At 44.7% G+C, this 23,351-nt stretch overlaps 1 protein-coding gene across 1 annotated transcript in view; it reads right to left on the bottom strand.

Moving 5' to 3' along the window:
* Nucleotides 1-23,351, bottom strand: part of MTDH (metadherin) — a 1,697,336-nt gene that overhangs the window by 869,430 nt on the left and 804,555 nt on the right. Inside the window, exon 7 of the mRNA XM_044065932.1 lies at nucleotides 20,718-20,807. Within this exon, the coding sequence (XP_043921867.1) occupies nucleotides 20,718-20,807 (90 nt within the window). The remainder of the gene's footprint in view (nucleotides 1-20,717; nucleotides 20,808-23,351) is intronic.

Below are 23,351 nucleotides of genomic sequence, written 5' to 3'. Positions count from 1 at the left end.
TTAGACTTAGAGACACTAAAAGTAATGCAAACACTGACGAGAAGGAAAAATGTCATTGGGTAAAATATGGTATCACTCAACAGAGTGGGTTGTATAGGGCATGAGATGGTAAAATGGTATTACCCTCAAACCTTTTTAGGTATGCGGCATTGGTTAGCCATGGACCTGCCCATGTAGGAGTACAGACGATGATTCAAATAGTGTCTAAGGTGTTTTGGTGTAAAGGGTTTTCAACTTATGCAAAGCAATTCTGTTTATCTTGTTTATTATGTGCAAAGTATCATGCTCAGGGGGGAGTTAAGAAGTCTCAGCAGGCATTCCCTACCCCTCCGTATCCATTCCACACACTCTGTATGGACTTTATTGAATTGACACTCTCAGAGGGGAAAAAGGTTCTGTTTGGTCATTACTGATGCTTTTTCTAAATGGGTAGAAGCTTTTCCAGTGAAGCATCCGAATGCACAAACAGTAGCAAAGCTTTTGACTACAGAAATAATTCCCCGATTTGGCCTACCAAGATGCATTTACAGTGATAACGGGTCTCATTTTGTTAACCAGATTGTTCAGAAATTGTGTCAAGTGTTTCAAATTGATCTCAAAAATCATTGTGCTCACCATCCCCAATTTGCTGGACTGGTGGAAAGACACAACGGTGTCTTGAAGAGTAAGCTCCGCAAACTAATGGCAGAAACACATAGGTCATGGACTGCGTGCCTTCCGTTGGCACTCCTGTACATGCAAATCTCACCTTCCTACAAAGGACTTACACCATTTGAACTTTTGTTTGGGAGACCATACTACGTCCCGCAGTGGCAAGGATTGTTGCCAGCGGAACGTGAGGGGGGTGAGGATCTAGCGGATTATATGAAGAAGTTGCTAAATGTCAAATCTCTTGTAACCAATGACTCCTTTGCAGATTCCAGAAATGAAACCTTGTTAAGCGTGGCACCCGGGGACTGGGTGTGGATCTGAACTGTGAAGAGAAAGAATTGGTCATCCTACAGGTGGGAAGGCCCATACTAAGTACTTATCTCGACACCTACGGCTGTAAAGATCGCTGAGAGGACTTTGTGGATTCATATCACCCACTGTAAAAAAACTCAAGGCTCTTCCTTCTGCCATTGATATTGGTCAAACTCCACCGGACCTCTGAGCGCAAAGTCTGGCTACAAAAGGGGATTAGCCCAATAGGGGTTCGTTCGTCTCAAACCCTGTGAAGAAACCAACTGCGCGAGGTAGTCCTTAGGGAGGATGGCCATGTTCAACTGGTACTTGAACTGTCACATGATGATGATTTTGGTAGTGAAAGTAAATATGTCCATACGAGAAGGAACAGTTGCAAGAGAAAAAGGAATGGTAGTGCTGCAAGCGCAAACAGGTGTTATTACTGTGTTTAAGGTGAAACTTTGGACTGTTCTAAATGGAACAATAATGATTTCTTGATTCATGCAAAATACTTGTGCAATAGAGACTGTACGTCCTGGTCAAGTGTTTGGTGGTCAACAGATGTGAATGGATGGGAAACAAGAGGTGCAGTGATACCAGAGAAAGATAAAAGCAAGCAACAAAGAATAAAAATTGCGCATTTCCAAGGTACCGGAGTAGTTACTATAACCATTATGTCACCACAAGAAAGTGATTTAGGAGTTTATGGAATCGGAGTGTCTCTTCCAACTACAACTGATCCTTTGGGGACCCCCCAACTTAAAGTACAAAGCCTTAAGAATGCTACAAATAAAGCAGATTTTGCCTTCACAAAAGAAGAACAATTGTTACTCGAGACGGGATTCGTACACCATAATGAATGGTTATCTTGGGTTAGATATAGTACCCGAGAAGCACATTATGAGAACTGTATTTCTTGTGCTTTAGGTAAACAGCAAATAGCAACAGTCCCATTGATGCAAGATGAAGGTAACCTAACATGTCTGTTGAAATTATTCTTCAACAAAACTGAAGATAAATGCAAAGATGAAACTCAGCGTTTTCCAGTCATAAGCAAAGTTGAGAAACTGCCTGCAGCGATTTCCTATCCAGGTTCGTATATGTGCATTTTCAGAGATGGCACAGGGAAAAATTATGGCAATATGGGACAGAACTATTGCAATGTTACTGTGAATGGCAATGAGAATCCATTTCTGGAGAACCAAACTCATAGTTTAGCAGACATATGGTGGTTATGTGGAGACAACAAACTCAGATCAAGGCTTACGATTCCCTGGAAGGGAATTAGAAGTTATGTACTCACCATAACGTTCCATCTGAGTAGGTGTATTCATTTGTCTGCAACCTGTGGGTCATGGATCCGATATCGGATCCGAACCAGCATGGTTTACCAGCTATGGATCCAAGCTCTCAGCTCCTCCCCTCACCCATAATGCCCTGCTCTCCCCTCATGACTTCAGATCGAGTTTGCCAACAGCAAGAACACCCTGAAAAGGGTAAAACATCATATGCAGGAAACTGAAAGGCTAGGGGGATAGGAGGGCGGGATGGTTGCAGACAAATGAATACACCTACTCAGATGGAACGTTATGGTGAGTACATAACTTCTAAATCTGAAGTAGGAGATTCATTTGTCTGCAACCTGTGGGACAGAGTCCCCAGCTACCTGAATCTTGGGTGGCCATCATGGAAGGATATTCCGGAGCACCGCAGAGCCAAAGGATGCTCTACCCCTAGATGTAAGATCCAACTTGTAGTGGGAAATAAAAGTATGAGATGAAACCCACGTGGCTGCTGCACAAATATCATCTAGAGGAATCCTAGCCCTAAAGGCTGCCGAGGTAGAGACTGACCGGGTTGAATGGGCATGTACACCCTCCGGTGCGGGCCTTCCCGAAGCTTGATAAGCCAATAAGATACACTGTGAAATCCAGCGAGATAATGTGACTTTAGAAATTGGTTTGCCCAAATTAAATTTAGCAAAGGAAATGAACAACAGGTCGGATTGCCTATGACCAGCCGTCCTGTTTAGATAAAATCTAAGTTGCCTGTGAACATCTAAGGAGTGAAGCTTGTATTCACCTTTGTTTTCATATTTCGGAAAGAAGACAGGGAGGTTAATGGATTGATTAATGTTTGCTTCAGAAGCTACCTTAGGAAGAAAGGACGGGTTGGTCCCGAGGTAAACACGGTCCGGATGAAAGACCAAGTAAGGAGGTTTAGCTGATCATGCTTGAAGCTCTGAGACTCTCTTGGCCGAAGTAATGGCTACTAAGAAGGCGGTCTTGAAAGATAAGAATTTCAGATCTACCGTAGCCGCCGGTTCAAAGGGGGGGGCGGTCAAGGCCTGGAGAACTAAGGAAAGGTCCCAAGGAGGAACCGCTTGCTTTACAGGGGGCCTGAGAAGAAAAGTACCTTTAAGGAAAATCTTACATAACTTGGCCGACATCAGTGGATTGGAGTCATGACCAATGTGATAATGAGAAATTGCCGCAAGTTGTACTTTGACCGTGGAACTGCTGGCACCATCATTAAAAAGAGTGGTTAAAAAATCAAGCACCAAAGGGAGAGGAACTGTGAAGGGATTTAGGCCTTGCCGCTCCGCCCACAAAGAGAACCGTTTCCACTTGCTGCGGTAGACTTTCCTAGTGGATGGCTTATGAGCTGCCACCAGGATGGCCTTAACAGGGGACGAAATACCGGGAGTCCTGATCAAGAGTGGAACTGGAGCAGCCAAGCGGTCAGCTTCAGGTTGTCCAGGTTCGGAGGAGATAAGTGGGATGGATGAGATATCAGATCCGGAATGGGATCTAGAATCCAAGGAGGATTCACTGAGTGAGACCTTAGGAAGGGGAACCAGATCTGTTGAGGCCAAAATGGAGCAATGAGAATCATTCTGCACCCCAACCGAGAGGCTTTCTGAAGAACTTGGAGCATCAGAGGCAAGGGGGGGATAAGCATAAAGAAGACCGGGTGGCCAAGCATGCACCAGAGCGTCTCTTGGGGAACCTCCAGGAGGAGGTATCAGAGCGAAAAAACTGTCGCACTTGGTGTTTGAGGGAGAGGCAAAAAGATCGCAACAAGGAGTTCCCCACCGTGCAAAGATGCGTTCCGCTACCTGAGTATTGAGAGACCACTCGTAAGGGGTGAGAATGGTGCGACTGAGTTTGTCCGCCAGGATGTTGGACCGACCCGGAATATGCGTTGCTATGAGAAAGCGGTTGGTGGAGATTGCCCATTCCCACACTCTCATGGCTTCTCGACAAAGAGGGTAAGACCTGGTTCCTCCTTGCTTGTTGATATACCAGACAACCGACATGTTGTCCGATTGAATTGCAATTGTTCCCAAGGGAAGAAAGGTCTGAAGTGCTAGCAACGCTAAGAGCACTGCTCTCATCTCTAGAACGTTGATATGCAGTAAGGTCTCTGAATCGTTCCACGTGCCTTGGACCGTCCGCCTGCAAAATGCCCCCACCCGAGGCGGAGGCGTCCGTGGTCACCGTGGCGAGAGGGGGAGAAGCACAAAATGGGCGGCCTCCGTGGAGATCTGGGGAGTGTAGCCACCACAGGAGGGACCGCTTGCAAGCCTTGCTGATCGCAATGGGATGATGCATAGGAAGAGCAAGATACGACCACTGAACTAGGAGTGTCCATTGAAGGATGCGCATATTGAACCTGGCGAGAGGAAGAAGCGCTATTGCTGCCGCCATGGACCCTAGGGCCCTCAGGACCAACTCCGCCGGAACTGAGCTTGAGTGGAGAATGGCCCACACCTGGAATTGCAGATTTTGAACTCTGTCCGCAGTGAGGAAGGCTATTAATCTCCTTGTGTCTAACCTGGCACCTATAAAATCTATGAACTGCGTGGGTGCTAGGTTGGATTCTTTTGCGTTTATTGCGATGCCCAGACGGGAGCAAGATGGAGAAAGGAGTCTCGCCAATAGTAGTAGATGCCTTGTTGGGGCGGTGAGAAGCCAGTCGTCCAGGTAGGGAAAGACCTGTACCCCTGAAGCCTCAGGTGGGCCGCTACCACTGCTAATACTTTGGTGAACACCCTGGGGGCTGTGGTGAGACCAAAGGGAAGGACCCGAATTGGTAGTGACTGGCTCCCAGCGAAGCGGAGAAACCTCCTGGAGCCTGTCCATTAGAATGTGGTAGTACGCATCCTTGAGGTCTATGGAGCACATCCAGTGATTTTCTCCCAGAAGGGGGAGAATAGACTGCAACGTGACCATTCGGAACTTCTCCTTGGGAACTGCCAGGTTCAAGAGTGAAAGGTCTAAAATTGGTCTTAGATCCCCCGTCTTTTTTGGCACTAGAACCTGGAGTAGAACCCTGATCCGATCTGGTCTGGGGGGACGGGCTGGATGGCTCTTTTCTTTAGCAGATGGCCAATTTCTGCCAAAGCGGCCTCCCACTGACCGGGTGGAACGTTGGGGAGGGACTTCAATTTTGGCAAGTGAAGAAAGGGTATACGGTATCCTCTGGATATGATCTGGAGGACCCAGCGGTCTGATGTTATGGACTCCCATGCCGCTAGGTGCTCGAAAAGTCCCCCGACTGCCTCCAGAGTGGAGCAGCCGGGCAACCCCTCAGGGCTGCTGCGCGGGCCGTTCAGAGAAGGGTTCTCTGGACCCGAAGTTCCTGGGAGCCCCTCTGCCCCTAGGGCGGCGTCCTCCCTGTCCTCCTCTGCCACGGAAGGACTGGTTGTCCGGAGCAGACTGAGATTGCTGCGACTTCCGGAACCACATCTTCTTCTGTCCCTTTTGGTTCCTAGAATAGGGCCTCTGGGGTGCAGAGAAGCGGATTCCGACGGCAGACAGAGTCTTCCCGTCCTTCTCGCTCTGGGTCAAAGTGTCGCGAACAGTTTTGCCAAAGATGGCAGAACCATCGAAGGGGGCGTTCGCAAATGATGCCTTGAAGGGCTCTGAGAAATCGCAATGACGGAGCCAGGCCTGACATCTAGTAACTAGGCCTGCCCCTGCGGCTCTAGCGGCACCTTCCGTAACATGGGACAGTAGCCGCATAGAGGTATTGGTGACGGACCTGAGAGTGGCCATGCGGGTGGAGTGCAGCACTTTGTCCTCCTCCGACATGGACTCTGGGGGGGATGCAGCGTATTCTTTAATAAGATTGCGCTGCATCCTAATCACGTGTGCCAGATAGTTCAGCGCCCTCACAGAGAAGGTCGCTGAACTGAACATCCGCTTCCCCAAGCGGTCCATCATCCGAGACTCCTTGCTCGGGGGATGGACTGAGGGACTCTCCTGAGCAGGTTCCCTCTTGGTGGCCGCCGCCGTCAACATGGCATCTACTGGAGGCCCCTTACTCCAATGGGCACGGTCAGCCGGGGGACTGAGAATACGGTCGGGCCTTTTAGGGATTGGCTCCACGGTGTCCGGTTCCTTCCACGCCCTGGTGGTAATGAGGTCCACCAGGGGGTCGGCAGGAGGGGACACCCAAGAGGTAGACGGGCCCGCTTCAAATGCCTCCAAGAACACGGACTCGTCCGAGGAAGACTTGTGGGAAGACCCCCCCCCTTATGCGGAGCATTTCCATGATGTCTCCAAATGAGACATCCTCGGGGGGTGACCGTGGGGAGCCTTCCCCTTCCTCCAAATCCGTGTCTTCTGTGAGAGACTTGGGGGAGTCAATGTGCCTCCTTTTGCACGTATGTTTGCGAGGAACATCCTCCGGGGGGCTGTCAGAGGACTCCTCGCAAACAGTAACCTGTTCCAGGGGAACAGCTTGGGGCAAAGGAGCGGGCTGTCCCAAGGGCCGGATGGTGGAAGCCTGACCCAGTACAGAGGGAGCGCGGGACGGAGCCGAAGCAAGTGCCGGGGGAACGGAGACCATCAACAGGGCCCTCTCCACTACATCAAAAGCCGAAGGGGAGCCGACCTCGACCAAAGGATCCGACAATCGGCTCCCCCTCGGATCCAAGGAGTGGATCGGAGCCGCACGGCGCCGGATCAGAAGGGACAGTGCGCTCCGACAGACGGCGCCGAAGGAGCACTGATCCCCCCGGATCCGAAGCTCGGATCCAGGCTCCGAGAGGTCGGATCCGAAGCACTCGAGGGCAGGGTCGGATCCGAAGTACCAAGTACTATCGGAGCCGACCCACCCCGCCCGGCTGCTCGGCTCCAACTGCTCCGAACCCGGGTAGCGTGTCGGAGAAGGAGCAATTGGCTTGAAAAAAGGGGTTGAGCTCCCCCCAGAGGGGGGGGGAGGCAAGAGCACTCCCATCTGCATCTGGGCCTGGATGAACCTTCTCATCATCCGGTCCAGATCAGCGTCTGACAGGCTATAAGTTGATCTCGACGAGGCTACCGAGGTAGGCCTTGAGTGCCTCCTCGATAGCCTCGACAGAGATCGGGTCTCCTCCTCCTCAGGTCCCGGTGAAAAACACACAGGAGACCGGAGCCGAGGAGGGGGAGAGCCAGCAGACAAGGAGGCCGGAGGAGAAGCCCGCTTGGCTGGCGGGGCCGAAACAGAGGTCTCGGCCCGCCGCTTATGGTGCTTCTCCCTCTGGTCCTTCTTTCTAGCTTCCCTCTCCTCTGAACCACTACAGGGAGGTTGAGTCCCAGGAGGAGGAGGGGGAGCCGGAGAGGAGACAACCATGGAAACGGTTACCCCCGAAGGAGCGGAGGCCGGAGCCGAGTCCGGTGGCAAAAGACCCGCCAAGACAAGCTTGGACCTCCGCTCCTTCAATGCCCTGGGGTTGAACCCTGCACAAATGGAACATCCAGAAGTGAGGTGTTCAACCCCAAGGCATCTAACACACCGAGTGTGGCCATCAGCCGGAGAAAGCTTATGGCCACACTCGGAGCACTTGGAGAACATAGCTTTGGGTTGTTCAGATATCCCAAATACCAAAAAGTCACTTAAACTAAAGTTAAAGCAAAGTAACTAAACCACACACAGGCCCCAAACACACACTACGCTACCAGCGAGGGGAGGGATAAGAAAATTAAATTTTAAAATACTAAAAGTATAATTAAGTAATAGGGAAACCTAAACTTCCACACAACTTTCACACAAAAAAATCAAAATTTAGCACTTTAAACACTGAAAAAACTGCACTTAGCTGAAGAGCTTAGGAACACAAATCTGGTCACCAGCGCGGCAAACGAGATCTGGGGTCATGAGGGGAGAGCAGGGCATTATGGGTGAGGGGAGGAGCTGAGAGCTTGGATCCATAGCTGGTAAACCATGCCGGTTCGGATCCGATATCGGATCCATGACCCACAGGTTGCAGACAAATGAATCTCCTACTTCAGATCTTGTGCACTTGTAAAGTTAATTCTGCCATTCTACATTTTCCCAGTTCCAGCGAGCAATTTCGTAAGAGAACTTGAAATAAAGCCGAAGTGGTTGAGTAGGAGAAAAAGAGAGGCACCGAAGCAATCTTTCGATAATGGTGTCTACATCGATAGCATTGGTGTACCAAGAGGTGTACCTGATAAATACAAAGCAATAAACCAAATAGCAGCTGGTTTTACATCCATCTTTGTCTGGATTCAACCTAATAAGAATGTGGACTGGGTCAACTACATTTACTATAACCAGCAGCGTTTTGTGAACTATACCAAAGATGCATTGAAAGGAATTGCTGAACAACTGGAGGCCACTTCGCAGGTGGCATGGCAGAATCGAATTGCGTTGGATATGCTCCTGGCCAAAGGAGGAGGAGTTTGCAAGATGTTTGGGACTTTCTGTTGTACATATATTCCAAACAACACTGCGCCTGATGGAAGTATCACTCGAGCTTTGAAAGGTTTGGAGATGTTATCCGAAGAATTGGCAGAGAACTCTGGGGTAAATAATCCCTTTACAGATTTTCTACAAGTGTGGTTTTGAAAATGGAGTCATCTCATCAGCAGTTTCCTGGTGTCTGTTGGAGTCACTGTGGCTATCGTGGTGGTATGTGGTTGTTGTATACCCTGCATCAGAGGTCTTCTACAAAGACTGGTTGATACTGCTGTTACGAAGACGATGTACCAGCAATTGCAACAGACTGGTGAAAGTGAATACATTGAAATATGACTCTCTGCAAATGTTTTTGAAGTTTAAAAATTTGTCTTGCCAATGAAGTAATGTATGCAAAGAAAAACTTAGTTTTTACCATATATTGCTGAAATAAAAGACAAATAAAAGTGTTTTCAGGGGGGAAATGTTAAGAGAAAAAGTTTTCAAAACATACTGTTATTTGTCTTTTTCCTGTTCTTGCAAAGTGAACATGTTATTTGTTGGGATATGCCTATCAAAGATGGGCCTCATCTTTGATCAAAATGCAGCATTGCTTATGAACCTGAATGATATCTGTTTTCTACACTTCAGAATAAAGAGATTTGGTTATAGCTCAGTGAAGCCTGGGATAAGGACGCAAGGCCGAGTAAGAGTTAATATACTAGGGCAGGCTGTGGCTCCTTGAAAATTTGAGCTACCGTTGTTGAACTGAACATTTTGTACTTCTTGAACATTCTGTACTAGCTGTGGGTTTGAGGTAATTTGTGATAAACATGTTTTTCCTATATGTTTTTCATAGCCAACTGTCAATGGTCAGAAATGTAACAAAAAGTTATTTTGCTTGCAGTATAAAAGTTGATGTCAGTAAACAAGTTGATCAGATCTGAGGAGATCAGATCAGTCCAGACCGGACATCTTGGCCAACATGCTGTGTAATCTGGTTAGCTGCTAATAAAGGAAAATTCATCGCCTGAGGCAGATGCGACTTGTTTGATTTTTTTCTTCTGACATTAGATATCTAACCACCACTCACCAGCTTAAATATAAACCCCTATGTCACTAGATGGGCTGCAAACTGGCTCAAGGACAGAACCCACATGGTTAGAATAGCTGGAGCCATGTCAGACTCCAAACCAGTTACAAGTGGCATCCCACAAGGCTCAGTCCTGGGACCTCTCTTGTTTGGTATATATTTCTCGGAGGTACAGGCCAACATGGAAGGACTGTGGCTGACCAAGTTCGCAGATGACTGCAAACTGGGCGTCATAATAGACTCTCCAGCCAACACAAGCATCCTCCAAAAGGGCCTCATATTAACAGACAACTGGTGCCAGAGCCATGGCCTCAAGCTAAACGCCAAAAAGTGTATAGTCATCCCCTTTGGCAAAAACAAAGTGCCCACAAATTACCACATAGGTGGTAATCCATTAAGTACAGAAGAAGTAATTCGGGACCTGGGGACCCAAGTTGATAGCAATCTCTCATTTGACAACCACGTGGCCAATGTGGTTAGAAAAACATTTTATATAGCCCACCTAATCATGAAGGGATTCACATCTAGATCAGGGGAGGTCATCGTGCCTCTTTACATTAAGTACAGAAGAAGTAATTCGGGACCTGGGGACCCAAGTTGATAGCAATCTCTCATTTGACAACCACGTGGCCAATGTGGTTAGAAAAACATTTTATATAGCCCACCTAATCATGAAGGGATTCACATCTAGATCAGGGGAGGTCATCGTGCCTCTTTACTCATCCCTCATCAAGCCCATAATTGAGTACAATGCCCCTTTTGGGATGTACCTTACCAGACACCTGCAGCAACTGGAAAGACCCCAAAAGTACCTCACCAAGAGGATCAAGGGGCTCAAACAGATGCCGTATGCTGCCCGGTTAAAGAAACTCCAGCTCTACTCAGTGGCATACCGCCTGCTCAGAGGCGATCTGTGCCTGACGTATAAAGCCATGTCCAACCCGGAATTAATGGACATGCTGCACCTCAGAAAATCCAAATCCCATCGAGCTACGTGCACGAGGGAGTTGAACCTCAGCACTGAAATAAATAGGACATGCTGGAGGGACAGATTCATAACCAAGAGGCTCCCTTCACTCTGGAATAAAAACCCAGTCCAGGTTAGGCAGAGTCCCTCATTGACTCTCTTCAAGAGGAATCTTGATGAGTGGATGGGAGATCGTAGGTTTACCCCGGGTATCACTTCTGTGTCACTGTTAGACAGAGGCACAGTATACTAACATTGAAAAAGGGCATAGCAAAATTAATTTAATATGGGTGGCGAAAGCCATACACACTCTGGCTAGGCTTATAAATGCCCTAGGGCAGATAGCCTAGTATGAACCTATGAACATTATTTTCTTCTTCTGTATTCACTATAGTACAGGTATAGTCACTATTAAAAATAAGTTTTATCAGTCCTGTTCTACTTTTAAAAACTTCATTTACTAGCTCATCCACCATAGATTTTGCATATCTTCTCTATAAATTCATTTGCCAGTTCAGTCATCTGTAGCTTGCATTTGCTGTCACTAATATTTAACCTACTTGTTCTAATAAGTTGTTCATAGGTTGGTACTAGTCTATCTGCCCATAGGCATTTATAAGCCTTGTCAGAATGTGTTGGCTTTCGCCGCCCCCTTAGACTAGTTCCCTGTGCCTCTGTCCAGCAGAGCCACTGAAGTGATCCCCGAGGTAAACTTTCTGTTTCCCATCCACTTGTCAAGGTTTCTTTTGAAGAGTGTTAGCGAGGAGCTCTGTCTAATGTAGATTGGAATCTTGTTCCAAAGCATGGGAAGTCTCTGGGACAGGAATCTATCCCTCTAGCACGTCCTATTTATTGTTGTGGTGAGGTTTAGATCCCTAGAGCGTGTGGCTCAAGGGGATAAGGTTTTCTTTAGGTGGAGCATGTCCATCAATTCTGGGTTGGACATGGCCTTGTATGTCATGCAGAGATCACCTCTGAGTAGGCAGTATGCAACCAAGTACAACTGGAGTTTCTTCAGTCGAGCTGCATAGGGCATCTGTTTGAGGCCAGTTTCACTATTCCTTTAAAAATGTGTGTGTGTGTGTGGGGGGGGGGGGTGCATGCTCTCTTTATGCACATACAGATTACCTTGCACTTCCTTTATATGAACACTTGCTACAATTACAACCTCTTCCTTTTCAAGTAGTACATCCAAAAAGGAAATTCTTTCAGCTGAATATTGTTTTTTGAATCTAAAAAATGCAGTGGTACTCTCTAAATATTCCACATACTCATTCAAGCATTTGCTCAGTAGCATTCTATATTAGAAGGTAATCATCAACAAATCTTCGATAAAACAAAACCTTGTTATTCATAGCTTGCTCATTATTAAATACAACTGATTTTTCCCACTGATGCATAACCAAATTTGCATAAGTATTTGCCATGGGGGTACCCCATGGCTACTCCAGCTATCTGTATATATGGTTGCTCATTAAAAAAAATACATTTTTAGTTAATACCAGGTCTAATAACAGACAGTCTCTATTGCATTAGCTGGCTTAGTTGTTTCTTCATTTAAATAAGCCTGTATTGCTTAGTGAATAATGAGTTAATATCCAATGTTACAAACATAAAATCATTACATTTATTCATCGTGTTCCATTCTCTCTGCTTGATCAAGAAGTCTTGACTCTTATATAACTTCGATTCTGTGGAAAATACTTAAACATTCTTGCAAGTATATAGAAACAGGTACTACCAGAGTTTTTGGGCTAGGAATAGTGAAAAAGTTAAACACCTCTATATTTATACTGTTAGTAAGTTGCATATCATCATCATCTTCTTTTGGCTGTTCCCGTTAGGGGTCGCCACAGCGGATCATCTGCTTCCATTTCTTCCTGTCATCTGCATCTTGCTCTGTCACACCAACCACCTGCATGTCCTCTCTCACCACATCCATAAACCCTATTTTAGGCCTTCCTCTTTTCCTGTTACCTGGTAGCTTCATCCTTAGCATCTTTTTCCCAATATACTCAGCATCCTTCCTCAGCACATGTCCAAACCAACGTAATCTTGCCTCTCTGGCTTTCTCTTCAAACCTTGGCTGACCCTTTAATCCTGTTCACTCTCGTCACACCCACTGCAAATCTTAACATCTTTAACTCTGCCACATCCAGCTCTAACTCCTGTCTTTTTGTCAGTGCCACTGTCTCCAACCTATATAATATAGCTGGTCTCACTACCCTCTTGTAGACCTTCCCTTTCACTCTTACTGGTACTCGTCTGTCAAAAATCACGCATGACACTTCTCCACCCACTCCATCCTGCCTGTACTCTCCTTCACCTCTCTTCCACACTCACCATTACTCTGAACTATTGATCCCAAGTATTTAAACTCATCCACCTTCTCCACCTCTACTCCTTGCATCCTCACCATTCGTCTATCCTCCCTCTCATTCACACACATATATTCTTAGTCCTGCTGACCTTCATTCCTCTTCTCTCTAGAGCATCTCTCCAGGGTCTCCTCCACCTGTTCCCCACTCTCACTACAGATCACAATGTCATCTGCAAACATCATAGTCCACGGGGACTCCTGTCTGATCTTGTCTGTCAACCTGTCCATCACCATTGCAAATAAGAAAGGGCAGAGAGCTGATACTTGATGTAATCCCACCTCCACCTTAAATGCATCCGTCACTCCCACCGCAGACCTCACCGCTGTCACACTACCCTTGTACATATCCTGTACCACTCTTACATACTTCTCTGACACTCCTGACTTCCTCATACAATACCACAACTCCTCTCTAGGCACCCTGTCATATGCTTTCTCTAAGTCTACAAAAACACAATGCAACTCCTTCTGACCTTCTCTGTACTTCATCAACACTCTCAGAGCAAACATTGCATCTGTAGTGCTCTTTCCCGGCATGAAACCATACTGCTGATAACTAATCATCACGTCCCTTCGTAACCTAGCTTCCACTACTCTTTCCCATAACTTCATGCTGTCACTGATTAAGTTAATCCCTCTGTAGTTATTACAGCTCTGCACATCACCTTTATTCTTAAAAATCGGTACCAAAACACTTTCTCCATTCCTCAGGCATCCTCTCACTTTCCAAAATTTCATTAAACAATCTGGTTAAAAAACTCCACTGCCATTTCACCTAAACACCTCCATGCTTCCACAGGTATGTCATCTGGACCAACAGCCTTTCCATTCTTCATCCTCTTCATAGCTATCCTTACTTCCTCCTTTCTAATCCATTGCACTTAATGATTCACTATCCCCACATCATCCAACCTTCTTCTCACTCTCATTCTCTTCATTCATCAACCCCTCAAAGTACTTTTTCCATCTGCTCAACACACACTCCTCGCTTGTAAGTATGTTTCCCTCATTATCCTTTACCACCTTTACCTGCTGCACATCTTTCCTTGCTCGGTCCCTCTGTCTAGCCAATCGGTACAGGTCCTTTTCTCCCTCCTTAGTGTCCAACCTTTCATACAACTCTTCATAAGTAAGTTGCATGTCATAAATATGCATATTACATTCACTTATACATTTCTTAACATCCATTACACTTATTTTCTTAAAAGTGTTTGCATCATCCAGAAGAGCTTGCATTATTAACATATAATCTGCTCTATTCAGTATAACAGTTGCACCACCCTTATCTGCCTGCTTCATTATTATCTTCTAACTGTTTCAGTGCTTCACGCTCAACAGCTGTCAAATTATAATACTTTTTCTTTGTTTTACTTTCATATAACTCCCTCAATTCCTTTTCACATTTGTCATGAAAAGCTGTTACTACTGGAAAACTATTTGGCACAAACATGCTTTTTTCTTACACACACACACACATTATTAATAATTCTAGCATCTCTAAATTTGAGTTTAAGGTTCAATGTCCTCACAAAAATTTTTAATCAGTCAATGCATTCACAATATCATCTGAACAAGGAGGAATAAACTTCAGCCCCTTCCGCATTAAAGTTATTTCAGAAGGAGATAGCTCACAGTCAGGAATATTTACAATACCTGCAGTTCTTTCTTTCTTTTAACGTCACACTGCCTTCTTCTGAAGAAAGGGGCTGCTGTTCTTCCATTTGTTGGTATTGCTCGTCTGTCGCTGTAGCGGTGTCTTTGGTGAGGGACTCCATAGGGGAGTCTATGTGCCTCCTTGTGCACTTTTTCTTTTGAAGGACCTCTGCTGTGGGGTGTTTTGGAGAGGTATCAGAAGAAAAGGGGATTCCCCTGGGGGGGGGAGTGGTCTCGGGGCTCCTTGGTGTAGGCTGACCCATGGCAGGAGTGATGGACTCGGTGCTTGGACCAGAAGAGGGATGTGGAAAATCTAAGGTATGAGGAGATGGTTCTTTGATTCCACAGAAAGCCCTTTCTGCAACCTGGAAGGTCGACGGACCTGGAAGACTCCCTCCCTCTCCATCAGAGCCAAAGTCACTGGAGGGGAGAAAAAGGAAACAGCACTGGATCAGAGGCCTCTAGACAGAATTGGACCTGAGCTGTCGAGGGCTGAGGCTCCGAGAGACAGGGACGGATATGAGAAGGTTGGAGCAGAGGCCAACCTCCCCCCTACCCAGAGCTAGCACCGACGTCTTGGCTCCAAGATCAGCTCTGATCCAACAATTCGGAGCAAGGCTGGTCAGGGATAAAGAGTAGAGGAAGGGAGCTTCCTCGGATCCAACAATGACTCTCTCAGGTATCCCACACCCTGGGGTTCTAAAACCACAGGTCGAATTGGAAAAGTAGTCTGTAAAGTATGAGATGTAGCACTCACAGATCCAAGATGGGACAGAGATGGCAAGACCCCCCATCTGGATCTGAACCCTGAGAAACTTCCACATCATCTTGAACATATTAGCCTCTGTCAAGCTTCTAAAAGAGGAAGCTAAGGAAGGGTGCCTGGATTTACTCATTATCTGCAAAATCTTGGAGGGGGGAGCCAGACGCTTGTTTTATATGAAACACTGGTGTACAGCTCCTAACTGTCAGATCGATCCAAAGCCTTAGGATCTGAGGTGGTGGTACTTAGAGTCGGGGAGCCTGAAATCTCTATAGGTCCTGTAAGATATGAGGAAGCTGTAGGATCCAAGTATGACTTATTTTTTTCTCAGATCCAAAGCAGTCGGACCTGAAATTATTTTGCCTCTTTTCACTCTGCTCAGACGAAAGTCCTTGGGGATGCAGAGAGAGCTCACCTTTTGGGATACATAGAGCTGGAAAGTTTGGGGGGGGGGTCAGCCTTAACTGAAGGAGAAGATGCTGGCAAAAGACCTTTTAATATACTTTTATTCTGACTATCGGATAAGACCCTTTGATTAAAAGCCACACACACAACACAGTCAACATTAAGGTGTCCTGGCCATAAACAGCTGACACACTTATTGTGGACATCTGAAATGGGTATTTTATGCTCACAAGAAGTGCATCCCTTAAGTCCTGTCAACTTCTCCGACACTTTTACTGTCTGCAACAGTCAGATGCTAAGAGAAAGAGACAAGAGAGGGAGAGAAAGAGACTGTAAAAGGCAAATTCAAACAGACACAGACACACACACACACACACACACACACACACTGAAAATTAGCAACAGCTGTAACAACTATAAATTATAACTCTAAACTACTAACAAATTATAAGGAAAGGATTTTTTTAATATGTTGATAAAGTGCCAATGGCACCAGAAGTAAAGGCAGGAAAAAGGAGATAAGGGCAACAGACCCTGACACCTGTGATACGCTAAAAATAAATGGAGGGACGATAAGTAGAAAAACTAACCAGCAACAATAGTTAAGTAGAAAGGAATAAAATACAATGCATAACTGAACACTTTGAATAAAAAATGAAATATAACTGAAGAAATTCGCTCAAGACTCAAGAACAATGTCTGGACGCAATGGCGGCAAATGACATCTGGGGAGCTAAGGAAGGTATGATGCATTATGGCAAGAGGGAGGAGTTCGAGACTCGGATGCAGAAGTTTTGGAATGCGGATGAGTCAGATCTGATCTGATATCAGATCCGAAACCCATCAGTGAGGAAGAATGAAAAGGACATCAGATTAGGTTTTATAGCAAACGTTTGCATGATGCAGTTTGCCACTAAACAGTCACCTTTTACCTAACCATGCTCTCATCCTTTTCTCAACCTACTTCACCTGCCCTTGAATCTTTCCACTGTCCTACCATATATCACTGTCAGTGGCGAGGTATCCCAATGTCCCATCATCCTCAATCTGAAATATAAATTTTCTTTATGTTTGATCCTGAATCTTGCCCCTTCTCTCCAGCTGCCATTCATGCTACCTCCACTGTCTTATGATTCAATCGCTTTTTCCTGCACAGTTACTACCATGTCATGCATGTTAATTATTTAGAACACATTCTAGCTAAAACCAAATTACAAATACAAAAAAAAAAATGCCTTAACGTGCAATTAAAATTAAGAGAAATGTATTCATAAAACGAGTTACAGCAGCATCACAGGAACTGGCTATAATCTGTAGATGAATCAAGTACTACACTAAAACAAAGACAGAACCTTGGTATAAATCCAAACTCCTAGATTTTTTTCTCCTGAATCTCACACACAAACTTTCCAAATCATACACGTGTCTTAAGACACTCTCAAACTCAAAAAACACACTGGTGGAATCAAGTGCTCAAAACACAGTTTTTAGCGTAAAATCAGTTTATTCTTCCACTATTCGTCCAAAGACATCAACAGAAATAACACTCTCAAACACACAACCATATCTGAAACCAAAGCAATTAGCAACCAACCAACAGAAACATACAAATGAATATTATGTTAACCCTTAGTGAGTCAGATGGAATATATAATGGATTTTCTATACTTTAAAAAACATTATGTTCGCACTTTCATTTAAACCAGGAAGAAGGTGAGCAACTAAACAAATTTGTCATTCAACTCAACTTTCTTCATTTCAACCTGGTTTTTAAAAATCACTTCCCCTTAAATCCAAATGTACATCAGGGACAGCAAATGTAAATTTCTTAAAATCCAAACATTTGATGGAATGTTTATATAGTGTGTTGTTCTCATCCTGTGTTTTAATGGCATATGTGTGTTCCCTAATTCTGGTACCTAAACTTCTGGTAGTCATGCCTACATAAAATGCTGCACATGACATACACAGAGCAATTAAACAACCCCAGTAGAGGAACAATCAAACCTAGCCGGTACCTTAACATTCTCAAACCCAAAAATACATCAATTTATCTCTCCTATCACCAAAATCAAGTTTCTTTCTGCCACATTCTAATTTCTCTGTAGGCTAGCCCAATTCCCTGAAACTACTAGCATGTCAACTGTTCTACCTTCTTACAACTCATCCATGTCTGTTAATCACTCGCCTCCATTTTAATTCAGTATCAGTGGCACAAACAGGTATCGCACTCGTCTTTGGTGAAGAAAGCTGTGGGTTCTATACTCATACCAGGCAGATGGATTGCTGACAGTGCAGTGCAACCTAAGAAAGGGTGATTCACTCCTGAGTGGTTTAACGTGTCATCCGAATTACAACCCTATGTCCCATCTGCTTGAGTTGGTAGTAGCTCAAATGGATGTAAAATACCTCACAGCACCTAAGGAGATGATTAGTTCCTCAAAGGCCTGGCCATATGCCATAGCCACCAATTTGGTGGCATACAACGTCTTAAGAACCCCAGCAAGAAATATTAAACTACACTTCTTGCTCATATTTCTTTCCCCTAGCTAACATATGTGTTTTCCTTGGTCTCTCCTGTAAAAAAACAGTAGAGTTGTATAAGAACTTACCATAGCAGTAGACATCCTACTAACTGATAACTGCTACAGTATTCCTAACACATGGGTTATTGCCACTGTTGCCCTTCCAGGATACCACAACTTCAACCTTCCTAGTATTATATGTTAAACATGTAACCTCAACTTGCAAATGTAGGGATATACAGGTGGACAAACAAATGTAATTCCTCAAACTACCTTGCTGTCAGCCCGAACAAATGTTGTGTATCTATTGACTGATCATCATTTGGTTGTTGATACCATTGCTTCAAAAACGCAGACAAGCACCCTGTTGGGGAACCGTCCTTTATCTCTCTTACCTATTGTTTCTCACCAGTATCAGATATCAGCTAAGAGGGGTGACCACCATAAGCAAATCCCGCATAAACACTTATTCAAACAGTGTTTTCTCTGCTTAGGAGCAGAACACTACTACAAAACTTGTTCCAGCTGACAGTTCTTTGTTACTAAGACCCTGCAGTCCCATATGTCCTCTCAAAACTTTCTTAGAGACCCAACGTCTCAAACACTTGGCCCACCCCAACATGGCAGATTCTGTTTCTCCAGACGAACCTCCACCACTTAAAAAGCTTAAAAGGCATAGGCCAGAGACTCAGTCATGCCTTTCTGACTCTGATGTACCTGCTGAGTTTCAGAACAGGTGGTATGTCAGAGTCCTCCTCAGATGCCCTCTACCGAGACACCCCTCTGGAGGCTGGTATAGCATCTGAGATCTTGACAACTAAGATTTTTGCAAAAAGAGAAAAAATGTGAATCATTAATTGGAGGGACCACAAGGTGTGCCTCAGATCCTGGCTAGGGAAGAGTTTCCAGGCAAATTAAATCAAGATACATTGGGAAACAAGCCAGCAAATTCAGTACAGGTGGATGTCACACCAAAGATGCAGCAACAGAAAATTGACCATGTTGCTCGACTCCTCTTTCATCCTCTACGGAGAAAGAATGGATGGATTTCTCTCATGGTGCAATGCCATTTTTGGCTCAGAAGCCTCCAGCTTTCTCTTCTCAGCCCCCACCCTTCAAAAGATGGCTGTGGATTCATCTTCCTCTGAAGATGAGGATGCTTCTAATTTTGACCATTATTGGTCTACTCCACTTAAATGCACTATCCTGGCCAAGTACCTTCAGATGATGAAGGCTTTTGGATGGCAGTACTGGTAACCCATGTGTTTTAAGAATACTGCCAACAGTAATTACAGTCAGCACATCTACAGTTGAAAAACAGCCCCCCCCCCCACCAAAAAAAACCCACACAAACTTGTAGTCAATCAGCTTTTAAACTGATCATCCCAACAAAAATACAAAGTTCTCTAACCTTGCCATTATTTTACATTCCACTGATATAAAACAGAGCTGACTAAGATCCTGGAGTCTTTTCATACCACTGATTAAACAGAGGAACATTTCAGAGTCTGCACAAAGCTCATATTCCAGGCTTAGACTGAGTGAATATACCAGTGGATCACTTAATACTTCAACTGCCTCACAAAGCACTCTAGGCAGCAATCTATGCAGTTTACCTATCCAAAACTATCTGACTTAATTCTTTGCCACCTCTTCTGAAAGCTAAAAGGTTAGCTCACTTTTTCTCTCTGGCCACTCCCTCCACCTCCAGTTTAGATGGTCAACTTTTCTTCAGTCCAAATAAACACAAAAAAAACCCAGTTACTAAATCATCATCCTGTTACTTAAACTCCACTCACTAACTCATTTTTCAAATCAAACTGCAAATGCAAACACTAAGAAATGCACAGGTTTATGTTATAGACTGGGTTCTGCCTCTGCTGTCAATTTGACAAACATCACCAAAAAATATATATGATTTTATATGTTACTTCTACATGAGTTTCAAATATTTAATCTGCAACAACTTTTAATGCACAATAATACTGTATTATGTAAGCATTGTGTGTATTGCATCTTCTAAAAAAGACTTTAATAGTACAATAGCTGCTTTAGTGAGAGGCTAGCACTAAGCAGTGTGTATAAAGCACAAACATTCTGCTGTGGTTAGTAGATGTTTAATTGCTACCTTAGTTCTTAGCACACTAGAAGTTGCTAATATTACTGGGGTGGAAGTATCATGGAGCTGCATACAATTTTTTATTACAACCTACCTGCCACACTTAAACACTCAACAATAAATAAAGAAAAAAAAAGATAGTGGTGACAGTTATGAAAGTTACAAAAGGTAGAAGCACCTGATAGTGGGGGACCTAGTCCAAGAGAAGGAAAGGAGCCAGAACCTTGTTCAGAGGAATTCATTCTGCCATCAACATTAGACCAGGAATCTGGAGAATAAAATAAAAAGTCTTAAGAAAAGGAATTAAATCAGTAAACGAAACAAAAAAAAAAAAAAAAAAAAAAAAAGAGTAAAACAGCCCTGGTGGGCTGCATAACTGAGGTGCAAGCACTTACCGTATGAGTTTGTCTTCAAGAGGCTCCTCTGTGGTTAAGTCTACTTTTAACCATCTAAAAAACACTCAAGGCCTAATTCTCTCCTGAACTCAAATTCTGGCTCAAGGACACTCCAAAATGAATAAAGTACAGTTATGTACACTTACCATAAATGCAGATGTTTGAGTGTATTCACGGTTGCAGTCATTACATTTGGGTAATCTGCTGGCAGGTTGCCCTCAGTTGGCCTGAATAACAAAGTCTTGGGTCCTGCGTTGGTTGCTGTCTCCTCTTCCATGACGTCAGGTTGTCAGGGGTATAAAACATGCAGCCGACGCCATTTTAATCAGTTTTTCTTGCCCCAAATGTCAGGTGCCCCCCAAATGGGGAGCAAAAATATATATAAACTGTAAATATATAAATGCACTTTCGAAACATAAAATTTACCTTCAACTAAAAGCAAATACACCACAAAGACTTTTGAGTATAGTGAAGGAAAGAAAAGGTATAGAATGGGGGATGGCGGGTGGGTAACCCAGACTGCAACAGTGAATACACTCGAACATCTACATTTATGATGTGTACACAACTGTACTATGTTCTTCGTGTTTCACTGTTGCAGTCATTACATTTGGGTAGAATCCCAAAGCTATGGACGGGAGGATGGAACTAAACAGCATTAGGAGCAGCTATAAGGCCCTGCAGGACTGCAGTGGCAAAGCCTGCCCTGGATTTAGAGAAGAGAGGTAAATGATAATGCTTTGTGAACGTATGAACAGAGCTCTAAGTAGCAGCTTCTATAATGTCTTTGGTTGGGACCCCTCTGAGAAAAGCTGCTGAAGTAGAGGCAGCCCTGGTGGAATGGGATCTGATTCCCTTGGGCACAGGTTTACCATGGTGCAAATAGCAGAAACGAATGCAGTGGCTTATCCATTTAGAAATAGTCTGCTTTGATATAGCCTTCCCCTCTGATCCTGCAGCAAATGCTACCAGTAGTTGCTCAGACTTTCTCAGAGATTTTGTCCTGTTTAAGTAGAATCTTAGTTGTCTGTGTACATCCAACGAATGAAGAATCCGCTCCCCCTTCTTCTGCGGATTTGTGAAAAATGTTGGCTGGTGAATGGTCTGGTTAAGAGCCACACTGGATACCACTTTAGGCATAAAAGAAGGATTGGTCCTGAGGGCCACCCTGTCCAGGTAAAATATAGTGAAAGGCTCCACTGCCATGAGAGCCTGTAGTTCTGAAATCTTCCAAGATAGAAATTTTATATACGCAGTAGGTGCTGGTTCAAAAGGAGGCAAGGTGAGTTTTTCCAGCACAAAACTGAAGTCTCATGCAGGAGTTGCTGCTCTCCTGGGAGGCCTTAAATTTCTGGCTCCTCTGAGATGCTGTTTAAGCAATGGATGAGAAAAGAGGGGAGGGCTCTGTGTTGTACTGAGCCGAGATGGCAGAGGCATGGATTTTTATTGAAAATAGGCCCTTGTCAAGCATCTCAGTTAAGTAAAGTATTGTAAAATCTGAGGAATATTGGGCTTTGCTGTGTCTATTCCTTGTGCTTGGGTCCAAGCACAGACTCTCTTCCATTTATCAGCATAAGATTTTTTAGTACTAGGCCTTCTGGCTTCCAAAATTACATCCATCACAGGTTTACTGAGAGATGTGGTTTGAATAATTAGTTGATTAGCCATGCTGCAAGATTCAGAGTTTGGAGCTGAGTATGCAGAATTTGAAAGTTCTGCTGAGACAGTAGAAGAGGTGTTTGAGGCAAGTACCACGGAGGAAGGTGTGACATATTCCTTAGAAGCGGGTACCAGTGCTGGAGAGGCCAGTCCGGAGCAATCAGGATCATTTTTGGATTTTCCTGTCCGACTTTTAGTAAGACCTTGGAGAGTAGAGGCAGAGGGGGAAAGGCATAGAATGATAAGTTTTTCCAGCTGAAGGATAGAGCATCCACTTTCCATGCTTTTTTGTGATGAGTTCTTGTGCTGAATTTGTCCAACTGATAGTTTTGGGGAGAGGCAAATAGATCTATGCCTGGGCTCCCCCATTTCTGTGTTAACATGCTGAAGATTCGTGGATCCAGTTTCCACTCATGAGGATCCATAAGGTTTCTGCTTAAATCGTCTGCCAGAGTGTTTTGTTTTCCTGGCAGGAACTGAGCTTGAAGATGCATCTGGTAGGTCAAAGCTGTGTCCCACAGTGCCATGGCTAATCTGCAAAGGGGGTAAGAGTGTGTGCCCCCTTGCTTGTTTATATACCACATGACTGTGGTGCTGTCCATCTTTATCAGTAGCTGTCCTGGATGAAGTAAGTCCTTGAAGGCTGTTAGGGCATTTTGAACAGCTAGCATCTCTTTCTGGTTGATATGTAGATGCATTTGTTTTGGTGCCCATATGCCCTGAATGCATCTTCCTGCCATGTGGGCCCCCCCAGGCAT

The sequence above is a fragment of the Protopterus annectens genome, chromosome 3.part0 (assembly GCF_019279795.1).
Source record: "Protopterus annectens isolate FY-2018-M chromosome 3.part0, PAN1.0, whole genome shotgun sequence".
Taxonomy (NCBI): domain Eukaryota; kingdom Metazoa; phylum Chordata; order Ceratodontiformes; family Protopteridae; genus Protopterus; species Protopterus annectens.
Note: the sequence above shows the minus strand (reverse complement) of the source record. Positions and strands in the feature narration are given on the sequence as shown.